This window comes from Agelaius phoeniceus, chromosome 13 (assembly GCF_051311805.1).
Source record: "Agelaius phoeniceus isolate bAgePho1 chromosome 13, bAgePho1.hap1, whole genome shotgun sequence".
NCBI classification, from domain to species: Eukaryota; Metazoa; Chordata; class Aves; order Passeriformes; family Icteridae; genus Agelaius; species Agelaius phoeniceus.
This window is the reverse complement of record NC_135277.1, coordinates 2972084-2984906: the sequence shown is the minus strand read 5'-3', so window position 1 is coordinate 2984906 and position 12823 is coordinate 2972084. Positions and strand designations below refer to the sequence as shown.

The 12823-nt window shown below is 46.0% G+C and overlaps 1 protein-coding gene across 1 annotated transcript in view; it reads right to left on the bottom strand.

The window, feature by feature from the left end:
- Positions 1-1130: 1130 nt before the first annotated feature.
- Positions 1131-12823, bottom strand: part of CHSY1 (chondroitin sulfate synthase 1) — a 74002-nt gene continuing 62309 nt past the window's right edge. The window contains exon 3 of the mRNA XM_054642078.2: positions 1131-3415. Within this exon, the coding sequence (XP_054498053.1) occupies positions 1823-3415 (1593 nt within the window). The 3' untranslated portion in view covers positions 1131-1822. The remainder of the gene's footprint in view (positions 3416-12823) is intronic.

The following is a 12823-nucleotide window of genomic DNA, read 5'->3' as shown; positions in this document are numbered from 1 at the left end:
AGAAGCAAGTCTTAAAAAAAAAAAAAAAAGAAAGAAAGGAAAAAAAAAAGAGAGGAGGAAAAGAAAAATTTTCCATGCACCTACATCCTTGGGACTGTCACCAGAAAATGATGAACATTGTAAGACACAGACGCTATGCTAGTTGCAGTTCATATTCCATACACATGTAAACAATGGTTATTTCTTCTACTGGAATAGCAATTGCACTGTAAGATCCCTTCAAACGTGGCAACAACCACCAAAGCCTTGGGTTTTCTCCATTCCTTCACTTGCCTCCACTTCCCAAAGGGCAAAGGGCAGGCAAAGTGGAACTGAGGGCAATGGGATGAAATGGGGCTGGAGGATACGATAGAAAAATATATTGTTCGCTGGTTTTTATTTTCTGTTTCTGCTGAGCAGGATATTTACAGGTACATAGGTCCCAAGAGATCATCTGCTTCAATGACCATGTCCAGTCACTGTCTAAGTCTCAGTGTACAGGGTTCCCTATCTGGCTTTAAGGCACTTTATTTAGTGTATTTTCTCTTACCTTGCTAGGTGTTAACTCATAGGGATCACACTTTCCTTGTATTCAGCCTCCTCATCCCCAGTTCCTCTTAGAATACCAAAAAAATTCCTAAACTCACTGAAGTCATTCCAAAAATGTTGAAGAAATTTGGGGGAGGAAAAAAAAAAAAGATCCATGAAAAAATATTTTAGAAAGTAATCTTTGGAGATCATTTACTGTAAGTATGATGTACACTACCTTATCAGTGAGAAGATGCAATACATTCCTAATATATATATATATATATTTACACACGCATATATATATATATAAAATATTAAAATGACTAACAGATATTCAAGGAAAGGTCAAGAACCTAAAACAATGGATATTAAATAAATTAACGGTCTAGCAGATACAGAAAAAAAAAAATCCCAAAACAAAACTAGCAATCAAATGTAATAATTGTTCCCATTAACATCAGGTGACCGAAGGAAATGGACGCGATCGGGCGCGGGACACTCGGGGCAGAGGAGTTCTCCAGGTTCTCCTCGGGGATCTTGGATTGTTCATTGTGTGCTGTCGTTTGGCTGCCAGAGATTCCCATCCCCAGCCCCTTCCCCTGGCTCCTCAGCATTCCCACCACGGCTTCCCCCAGCATTCCAAACACAACAATTTCTACAAGGACTAACCGGATCACGGCTTGTGCTTACTTCCTTCCCTCGCCTGCCCATCCTAAGTGGAGGTGTATTTTTAAACTGAAATAATCAGCTATTAGGGAAAAACAAAAACCCCTCCTGCGATTACCACCCTTGCTCATCGCCACAGCGACTCGGATTTTCTAACGCAATTTGAGAATTAATGGCTAATCCTGAACCAAAGGAGCAGAATCTTTGCACGGTAGCAGTCACACCAAAAACATTTAGACACAGCGTTTTGTCACTTGGCTTTGCACGCTCAGGTCCACATTTACAGAATCCCAGCCGTGAAGACGGCAACGGAAACGGTAGGAAACAATCTTTTGTTCATAAGGAAATTCTAATTCAAGTCAGATTTCCGCTGATCAGATAACTCTTAAACAATTTTTTTCTTTTTTTTTCTTTTTTTTTTTTTTTTGAAGGCAAATATTGATCACAGTTTTGTTCAAAACCAAAAACACAACAACAAAAAAAACCCAAGGGCCTTGTTCTTCTCAAAACGAGCGCTTTGTAAGAAAACAACGATGATTTCTAAAATATATCCTGTGTGGTCTTTTAAAAGTGAATTATCAAAAAACATTTTCCCAAAAATAAATTAGATAATTAAAAAAAAAGTCTTTTCCAGCATAGCTGGACATTAGGCTGTCCTCACTGAGCCATTAGTATTGCTGCTTTTCCCAAAATTTGGGTCATTTTTTTCAAACCATATTTCAGCCAGCTGTTGTGTGGACCCATACGTTGAAGCTTTGGACCCCAAGCACATTTTATATTGTTTTGGATCAAGATTAGGGTCACAAAAAACAGGGTGATGCACATGGACTACTCCAATTTCTTGGCTTCTGAAAGTTTTTAAGCCAGCTTGAATGACTTTGTTAAATAGATCTACGTCTTCAAGGCCCCAACCTTGGATGGAGACATCAAAGCCACCCGCTCGAAGCAGGTCACCTTTGTAAATACAGGTGATACCAAAGCCATAGTTCCTCCAGAAACCTGTTTTCTGAGTGAAGGCAAAATGATTGTCACTAGGAACCTTTCCACTATAAACAATCTTTGGATCATACTGGCTAAAAATGATGGGAAAATACACTTGCTGACCCAAAACTGTGTTGGCTCTACACCGCTGGAGGAATTCTGTGGTAAACACTAAGTCAACATCACAGAAGAAAAGTAAAGACTCGTTCTGGAACTGAGAAGATCCGACTTCCAGAGCCAGTGCCCTTGAGAACTCCCCCGACACCGGCAGAACCTGCATGTCAGCCTTGGGGTATTTGGAGCGGTAATCTCTCATCAGCTCGATCTGCTTTGCTTTGTCAGGGTTGGAGTTGGAATTGAAAAGCAGGACAACCAGCTTGACGTTCTGGTTTGGAATGAGGCACGTCTTTTCAAAATTCCCCATGAACCTCGCAAACATGTCGAACCGCCCGGAGAGAGGGATCAGGATGTTGATCTTCTTGTCTTTGAGCTCCTTCCTGTCTGCTTTGGACCTGCTGAGCTGGAAGGGAACAAACATCTTCAGCGAGTTGGAGAGGAAGGACAAGGACCCAGAATCCTGGTTGATTTTGCTGGCCAGCTCTTTGGCGTCCATCTCTTCGTGCTCCATGAACTGGATCTTGCTGAAGGTCTGCTGCAGGTACGCGTGCCTCCTCACGGGAACCGTCATCTTCTTCCCCTTGTGCTTCTTGTAGAGAAGCAGCAGGTCCAGCACGTACTCTGCTCCGTACATGGGGTTCACCCTGCGGTATCCATACTGTATCTCCTTGAAATCAATGATCCTCCCCCGCGTCTTGGCGTTGGCGTTGATCATTTCCATCACCTGCATCACGATGTCATCCAACGCCTCGCGCTGGGACGAGTCCATCCCTCTGCGGGGCGGCTGCCCGTCGGCACCCGAGTACAGATACTTCCCCGTAAGGAACTCCCACTCCAGGATCTCCTCGCGGTGGCGGGGCTGGAAGCGCATGAAGGAGGGCGGCATGCCCAGCTGCAGGTCCTCCTTGTGGATTTCGGTGTTGCTGTACTTGCTCATGAGCACGATCTCGCGGTGCAGCTGCACGGTGCGGTGGCGCAGCTCAGCGATCTTGCGGCTCAGCATGTAGCTGTGCAGCCTGTACTGGTACGGGGGGTTCTTGTTGGGGTGCAGCGTTATGGCTCGGTGGATCTTGCTGTTCCTCAGGTCACGGATGTAGCCTTTCTTGTTCTTCTCGTAATTCTCATAGAACAGCTGCTGCATCTAGGGGAGAGAGAGAGAGAGAGGAGAAGTCAGAGCCTGGCAGAGCTGACCCTGTGAACGTTTGCCCACGCTACCCTGCTGGGAGAGAATTCCCCCTCGCTCACAGGGCCAGAAGGCTTTCTGAATAAGCTGTGCTTGGGTTTAGGCACAGGTTGTAGCAATACCAGCTGCTATTCAAGGAAATTAAGAGGATTATTCATTGTGAACTGGTGAAAGAAACATCTATAATGGATTTGGGATTACTGCAGCCCATTCTAGAGGTATCACCGGCGGCCAAACAATTCTGCAGTAAGTCCATTGTAAGCTCATTTCACAACAACAACACACCATCACCAGGAAAATAACACCGTGAAGTGTTCACTGCAAAACTCTCATTATTCATTTGTTTCCCATTGTTTTCATATAAATAATAAAGAAGAATAAAAAGGGATGCCATGTACATACTAAGCAAATCTGACAACACCTTTTCCATTAAACCTAAATGCCATTTAGGCATTAGAAATCCAGGTTTAGGCATTAAAAATGCAGGTTGCTGAATGTTTTCGTCAAGATGCCAAATATCCTACCTCAAGTGCTGCAATGCAAAGCTACGTCTGTCATTTTAAAATGTCAATGGACAGTAAAGTGCACCTGAGATTCCTAGAGTTCCAGAAGTCAGGTAATACAGGATGCACACGTACACCAGAATAAAAACATCTTTAACGTGGCATTTGCTATTTCAAAACAGGAAGCCAGTGAGCTGAGATTAAATTCACAAGTATTAGGAAAGCAGACCAACCAGCTTTGCAGTCCTCAGCAGCTCAGGCAGTAGCTGATATCATGAAAGGCAAACCAGGATGATAATGTGGAAAATAAACTGAAAATAAAACCTTGAGACCAAAGGTATATACCAGCTTAGATAATGGAAATTTAAAAAGACCACGGGCAGATTCTATGTCACAGCATAAATGTCATCAACCTGCTAGAGCTGACACAGCACCCTCATTCAGTATGGGATGCAATCTCTGTTACTTGCAGTAGAATCTGCCACAGGAAACAGAGCAATAAAGCTTGTGTAAAAGGTCAGCAAAGAGCCAAACTCAATAAAAGGGAGAAGGTCTCAAATATGATGGCAATCAAACAGAGCACTAAAAAGGAAATCACCAGGACAGAAACCTTCCTTTTACCAGCTGCTCAGAGCCAGCACTAGTCCTGTTTTATTAGGCCTTTGGTTGCATTTTTCCCATTATTGTGGACGGACACTGAAGCTCAGGGATAAAATTACACCTGGATTTAATTGCTCTATCTCAACAAGCTGCCTGTGCATGCTGAAACCTGACTTTGGGCATATTGCCGCCAACAGCACGGAGCAGCCTGGGCCCACTGGGAGCAGGGATTGAATCTGAGCAAACGTAAATCACTGCAAAGGAGCGAGGGAGGGACTGCAGCAGGACTGAGAAAGAAAGGACGTTTATTTTGTGGGTCACCAGCAGTGCCCCACCCCCTTCTCCTTCAAGTTCACCTTCTTCCCGCTCTCCCCAAGTGATCCCTGCTGCGTGCACGCTGTCTGGGAGCAATCCAGGCCAGAGGATGGATGGATCTGCACAGAACGCAGCCAAAGGAGAACATCTTGGCCATGGCCCCTTGGCAGCCTCAGATGAGCTGCCTGTCGAGATGGATAATATCCCTTTAGAAGGCAGGCAGGACTGAACAGAGCGCCACGGGCAGAGGTTAGCCGGGCTTATCCCACGTCCAGCAGAGTTATCCAAACTGAATGAACCTCATGCTTTCCCAAGAAACACGCTTTTTCCACTCATCCAAAAGACTGTTCTTCATTTCTATCCCTGTATTGTTTCCTCTACTAATAAAGCTTTATTTTTTTGGTCACTTTGAACCTGGCTGCTGCTGTGAAGGGCTCCAGGAGACCTTAAATCACACCCACTTAGGGTCAGTCCTGTGAGCACCATTTATTGCAGTGGAGAGCTCTCATGGGAAGAACAGGCTCAGTCCAACACTGCAGGACCCACTAATTCTACTGACAACACTGATCTATCCTCTAACACTACACACATGTGAAACTACAAGTATTAAATGTATATGGTAACCAATTTCACTGACGTTTTAACAACAACTATAGGCAGAGGCTTTTCCAGGAGTCCTGTGACATCAGATAAAAATTCTTAAATCACATCATTAGGCCATCATTATTTAAAGGAAAATTTACAATAGGATTTAATTTCAAGTCTTGTTTTGAATTTATAAGACAACAAAATCAAGACCATGCAGCCTGAATGCATTTACTCCAAAATTGCTACCTAGGGCATTCTGAAGAGGAAACCATGACAAGCAGAAAGGCTTTCAGATTACACAACAAAGTTTTAATAGAATACTGATGGGTAGGAAAATGTTATGAAACATCCCAATGGAAGTAAAGATAGCAACCCCTAGCAAATGGCACAAATTAAAATTAAGAAGTATATTTTAAAGCTCTGGCTTGCCACACAGGAGTAACCTCTTAGGTAGACCAGTTACCTTCTAATACTCCTTCCTGCCCCCTCCCAAAAGTAGCTTGCTTCAAAACCTGAGAATAAAACCTATCTCAGCAAGCCTTTAGTGGGGCTCCAACACAAAGCAATTTACAACTGAAGCATCAATTAACATGCACCTTGCTCCAGCCAAGAAGGTGGCAACTGCCCGAGCCCTGCCTCCGGCCAACCCTGCCGTGCAGCTAATGAGAAGCACCACAGCAGCCAGGCTTTTATATAATCCCATTTTTCAGGAGAATGCCTCGCAAGGCTGGCACGTTCCATGTTTTCTCTGTGAAGTCTCCCCCTCTCCTGCTGCAGTGTCCCCCTGTCCCTGGCACTCAGCAGCAGGCACGGGCTGTGCCAGGATCCCGCAGCTCCGATCCCTCCAGGGAGCCAAGGTACACCCCACACCAGCAGGAAACACAAAGAAGGGGGGTGGAAGGGGTTAAACAACTCCCTACAGAGAGTACAAGGAGTTACAAACCATTGCTTCACAGTGGCACCGAGTGCTGCACACAAAGCCCGAGTGGCCAGTGGCCAGCAGAGCAGTTTAACCCTTCTCGGGCCGAGGCGAGGGTGGACACTGGACCCAGGGCCACAGAAGGGCTGTGAGGCCCCAGGGCTTTGTGCCAGAAACCAGCCCCACATGGATTCTCTTTGCTCACCCACACCTACACACTCGAAGGAAATGAAGGAAATGAGCAGCTCCCTCCAGGCCATTTGACAGCTCCACCAACACTGATTTGCCCAAATCATTAAGGCTCCCCAGCACTGGGTTCAATCACTAACAGGGGCAATGCCCACCTATCACCAATCATTGCCAATATAATTTCTTACCATATCTGGGTCCAAAGCACTGTGCTAAATATCACCAATTAGCACACACTGGCTTTTGACTCCATGCAACACTGGACAGCCGTAAGGAAGACACAAAATCAGAATTAACTCTTGTGTACATCACCAATAGGTGGGTGGAAGGAGGCCATAGAGAAGGGAATACCTGTGATTTATTTGCTTGTCCCAGTCACTAAAGACACACGTGGGGAGTGACACAAGCCCAGGACATGCACGTCTCCCACAGACATTACGTGCCAGATTCCCCATGCCTGTTACCAGAGTCTTGAGAGCTGAACTCTTGCAAACTCTTCTTCTAGTGAAACAGGTTTCTCTATGATTCTTTTTTTTTTTTTTAAAAAAAAGAACCTTTCATGGATATTAATTTTGCAATGATTATATTCTAAGCATGCTTTATTCTAGTGCAGAGCACTGAGAGCATAGGGATACAAAGAAGAGCTACTCTTTATTGACCACTATTTACTCTAGACCTGTTGAAGCCTTAAAAACCCTAATGTTCCCCAAACCATTAGAGACTGAATGTTTAAACTGTGGTACAGCTGTTGTGGGCACTGCTGGCTCATGTCCAAAAGACCAACTGAAAGGAGAGAGTGTTATGTTCTTCATTTTAAATGAAGAAGTCTTTTGCAGGCCAAAAAAAAGTGTACTGGAGAAAATGGACTTTAAAAATAAGACCAGTTTATGCAGAAACTGGCCCGCAGCCACGGATTAGCCCCCGAGGGCTTTCTCTCACAGCTCCAGATTGTGCTACCAGAGCCCAGAAAACACAGCCCCACAAGCCTCAGGAACAGCAATCATGGATAAGACATGTTCTGTGGCAGGTTTCGAAATGCCCAAGATGGGTTTCAATACAAAGCCCAGCTAATTGAAAGCCCAATGATGGTTAATGTCACCGAGCTCAGAGCACCTCTGTCAGGAGGGGATGAGGATGTGGGTCCCAGTGTGGAGCTGTTCTGCCACAGGAGCAATGCAGGTGCTGGGACAGCCCCACAGCTCTGCAGCCAAAGCCAGGCAGGATGCTCAGGTCCATCTCCTCCTCACAAAGATGTGGCACAGCTGGAGGCAAGGGGGCAGCTCCTGCTGAAGGGAAATTAAAGTCCTTCTGCTACCTCATCCCAAGGAACTGCACTAGCACCATTTTGCCACTTTGCACTGATTAACCACAACACATCTCCAGTTTTCTGGTTTATACATCGCCAATACAGCTCAACTGATGAAAGATTTTGCCAAGGGAAAGGAGCAGCAGCGTTTTGTGACTTCCCTCTGCTAGAGAGGAAGACTGTAGGGACCCCCTGGATACAACTCTGCATATTCAGGGTTCTTTCTGTTTAAATCCTGATGCTTTATATCCCACAGCTAAACACTGACATGACTGAAGCCACTCCTCAGACAGAGTTATTATGGTGGAGACAAACACAGGGAAGTAATGGATAAACACTCACTTCCAGTGAACTTGGCCACTCATTCATGGCTTTAAGCTCCCCAGTTGCCACTACAGGAAAGGATGCAGGAAATGCCACTTGCTGCTGGGAGATCAGACTTTCCTCTCAGCTGGCAGGTGAAGCCCTGAGTTCTGGGGCACGATTAAATGATGTGTTTCTTCAGACAAGTCACTTCTCACACAAATTTCATCATGTACTGCTGGTTCACGTTTGCTTTGTTTCATAAAGAGAGGCAAGAAAATCATCCTGAGCAGTCAGTACTCAAAATTTCCATGGCTGGGGCAGCAGAGGCAGATGTGACCTCTGAGTGCAGTAAGCCCAGGCATGCTCTGAAGCAAGAAGTTTATTCTGCACAACACAAATGCCTCTTCTCATATGATCCTAAGTGGAACAGTGCTGGTCTCACTCAAGAGCCTTGCAGTGCCTCCTGCACTGCTCTCCTCTCCAAAGTATTCCAGAAAGGAAGCCAAGAACTCAGGCAAGTTTCAAGCACAGCAAACTCAAGGTCATTGAATTCCCAAGGAATCTGTGAATTAGGAGAGTTACTGCTGGAGTTCAAGCTTTTGTGAACCATACCAAGTAGCTGTTTAATTAAACAAGTGTTTTTATCCCAATCCTTTCTTGTTTAAGCAAGTAGAAGAGCTTAAAAATTACTTATTCATTTACAGTTTCTCAAACCAAGCAGCCTTTAAAGTATTTCCAGCTTGGCAAGGGAAAGAAGAAAACCTGCAAAAATGAATGGGTCTTCAAAACTGGCATTGAGTACCTCACCTCTGACCCTGAGCTCCACAATCTCATTACCCAAAACCTACACGTGGGAGCAGTCCAAGGCACTTGGGAACTGAGATCCTCCAGCCAGGAGGCAGAGAGCTTCCCTCCTCCTGGCCCTGCACTAAATGAGGATACAGAAACCAGATAAAACAGAATGTGCCAGTGAGGATATTTAGATTTAACAGTGTAAACCTTAAGAGAGCTGGATGTGATTTGGAGGTTTTTGTCCAAAAGGTTCTGATTTGACAGAAACAAAAACAAGTCAAATACCACTAAACATTAACAAATGTTCTTCACTACAGCTATTGAAGAAGCAGAACATGGTAGGTGCAAATGACTAATTGTCATTGGGATTGCCTGAGAAAGTGTAATCAAAAGTTGCTTCTAACATAATTTCCAAATTACGAGTGCTGGTGCAAAGTGCTGCTCCTCACAAGGCTCGCCCTTGCTCAAGTCAAGGCTCTGACCCATGGGGCAAATGATTCAGCTCTCCTTCTCCAGCCTCTGTCCCACATCCAAACAAAACCAGGGACACAGTGACTCCCTGCTGATTGCTCATTTAAAGGCCAGACTCAGGGATGATGCCAGATTACTTGCCCGCTGAATCTGCTGCATCTCAGCATTTCTTTTCCTTGTTGTCAACTCCACACTTTTACTCCACAGTACAGGCAGAGCACAAGAAAGCTTGTTTTTCATTATGCATTTCAACAGGCCCGTGAAAGCCAGAGCCACAGCCCTGGAAGTCTGTATCTGCTCTTTCTCATGCAAAGTGTTAAGATTCCAGAGGAGCAGCACATGACCCTTGAAGGGGAGTTTCTTGGAGATGATGAGCAGAAAGCTTCTGACACTCTGGCCAATATATTTTGGATGCTAAAAACAGACTTAGAGGGATGCAGTCTCCTCTGAACACAGCCTACAGAAGAGAAGACCTCTTCTGGACTGCTGTGTGATTTTCCACCATGTGTTTTCAAGAAGCAGTAATGTAATCAATTTAGAAATACTTTTGTTCATGGAATTCAAAGATTCCTATTTGGGAGCTGCTTTCCACATCCAGTGGTTTCGTAGGAGCTGTGAGCCATGATGGATGAGGAGCCTTTTTGGTCCACTTGGCAAGGCTACCAAAAGCTGCTGCTTAAAGGGGAGTGGAGAAGAAACCCTGGAGAAATTTCAGCTGCAGCCCAGGCAGCCACCCACCATCTCAGCATCAGCCCAACATCAGAAATCCAAGCTGGAGCAGCCCAACATCAGAAATCCAAGCTGGAGCAGCCCAACATCAGAAATCCAAGCTGGAGCAGCCTCCCTGCCAGACTGGATGGGGACAGCAGTGCTCCTGCATCACACACCACCCCAGAGCTCTGCCAACACCAGACTCTGCAAGAAGCCCAGGGGAAGCAGTGGCTCCAGGATCCCTCCCTGCCAGTCCTGCCCATGTGTGCCCACCAGCACAGCTCCTGCTGCTGCAGGATGTTTCAGGACCCCCCACCCCAGAGCAGGCACAGGGGGACAATGTCACAGTACCAGCAATGAAGGACAGGGCTGAGGCAGTCAGCACAAAGCTCTGAATCTCTCTTGAGCCTTCACAGGAGATTACTGTGAATTTAATTAGGCAAAGATTCAGCCTCACAATAGCTGCAGTTCTTCCCTGCATGTAAAAAGGTGGGGGTGTATTTTAAAAAACAGATTCATTTGCAAGACATTCATCACTTCCAGCTTAAGCAGAACCATTTTGGATGAGGAGAGCCACAGCCCCTTTTTCATGGCAACAGACCATGCTTGCTCATCCTTTGAGAAGATTTGTGTCAGGAATACACCTTTTGGAAAGGGCAAGGAAGGAAGCTGGGAATGCTGAATTAAATCCCCAAGACAAGGCCAACTGCACAACTGCCTGTGTCAAAGCTGCTGTCCTCAGAGCAGCAGTGCCAGAACAGCCTCAAAGAGAGAGAGCATCTTCCATAACTTCATTTATAAATCCATCTGCATCATGCTTTCCTAACAACTGATGTAAAAGCACTTCTCTGCCAGCCACATCAGTATCAGCTGATGAAAACTCACAGAAAACTGGAAAATATAACATTTCTAATTCCTCTGCTGGTGAAGCCTCCTCCCAGATGCCACAACAGGCACTCCATGGGTGCTGCTGTGCTGTGCCTCTGCCAGGCAAGCAGCAGGAAGAAGGGATGTTGTTCAGGAGGAACTCTTGAAACCTCAGCCCCTTGTGAATTGCTGATGGCCTGTCCCTAGGAGCTGGCAGCTGCACACCACTTGAAGCTGGTGGGGTTATCTGAAACACAGAACCAGCCAGCATGCAAGTAACACTCAGGGCTCTCTCTGTCCACTTGGTCCTGCTGGAACAACGAGGCTCTGCCTGTGTCTCACTGGTGTCACCTGGTTTGCAACAGCACAAAGGACAAGGAGATGGTGAACACTGTGCATGGCACAGCCATCCTCCAGGCTTGGATCTCAGTGAGTGCTCCAATGGTGCTCTCCAGCTGTTTTCTCCAGGGTCATGCTGAGATATCCGTGGTTGGCTGCTGCTGAAGGCTGCTCTGCTCTGAGCTGGCAGCACGAGGCTGTGCTGGGCTTCCTGCTCAGGTCTGCTGTCTGCAGCAATCACAGTCACAGCAATCACAGAATATTCTGAGTTGGAAGGGACCCAGAGGGATCACTGAGTCCAACTCCTAAGTGAATGGCCCATACTGGGATGAAACCCACAACCTTGGTGTTATTAGCACCATGCTCAGCCAGCTGAGCTCATCTCAGTACACCCCTCCCTGGCATCCAGCAATGAAGGAGGAGCTCAAATTAAACTGGATTTAAAAGAAATCTCCTTTTACTCCTGTTGGAAGAAAACTAGAACGAGCTATGGAGTTCCTCACAGACCTCCCACAGAACCAGTGCCCAGACACAACATTTGTGACACAGGCAGAGGGATTCACTCCTCTTTCACCCTCCTGCAAGCTCAGAGTGATTCTTCATCTTCAATCTGGTTTTTCAGCCAGAGCCACCATTTCTGGAGCTGGTTTGAAGACTGCCTACAAGGGCCTGGACTCAATCACCAGCTTGTTTCACACGGGGAGCAGCACAGGGTGACAGTTTCCAGGGCTCACCAAAGCTGCACAGCATTGTTCTCAAGTGTCTATATGAAACCCGTGCACTTTTTTTTTTTTCCCAAAGAATTGTTTAGCAATTGCTCCAAGGAGGGGAGGGAAATAAAGTCACAAACCCTTGTTTTATGTGGAGAAGCCACATGTTTCAGTCAGCCCACGAGGATCCACAGCTGAGCCCTGGCCTGGGGAGAGCAGAGCTTTAGGAGGCTGTGGTGGTAATGAGCAGTAACGCAGCTGCTGCAGAAAGAATTTCCACAGTGAGATGATGATTGCACAAGGGCTCCTCAATGCTTGTACCATTACCACGCACGACTTACAGCCTTCCTGCTCTTCTGGGCTGAGTTTAAAAACAAAATCTGCCCTTTGTCTCATCACTGGAAAACACATGCACATCATCCAGTGGAGACGTGGCACTGCCAGAACCATTCCATGACAAGGTCCCTGCCTCAAACAGCTCTGCCATCTAAAATAAGTGCAATACACAGCAGCTGGGTTAGAGAAGATACAGCTCCTTGATCAATAAGGGATCAACAGGCGAGGTTTGCCCATTCAGAGGGCTGATAAATCTCTCAAGAATTTGCCTTTCATGCCCTGTAACCCAAAAGCACCATAAATTGAGCATTAATAGCTCTAACTACAAAGGTCACCTATTTTTATTGCTTGCTTTGCTGAAGCATGAGGGATAATATATTTAAACCAAGTCACTTTTTAGGAGAAAGCAGTGAC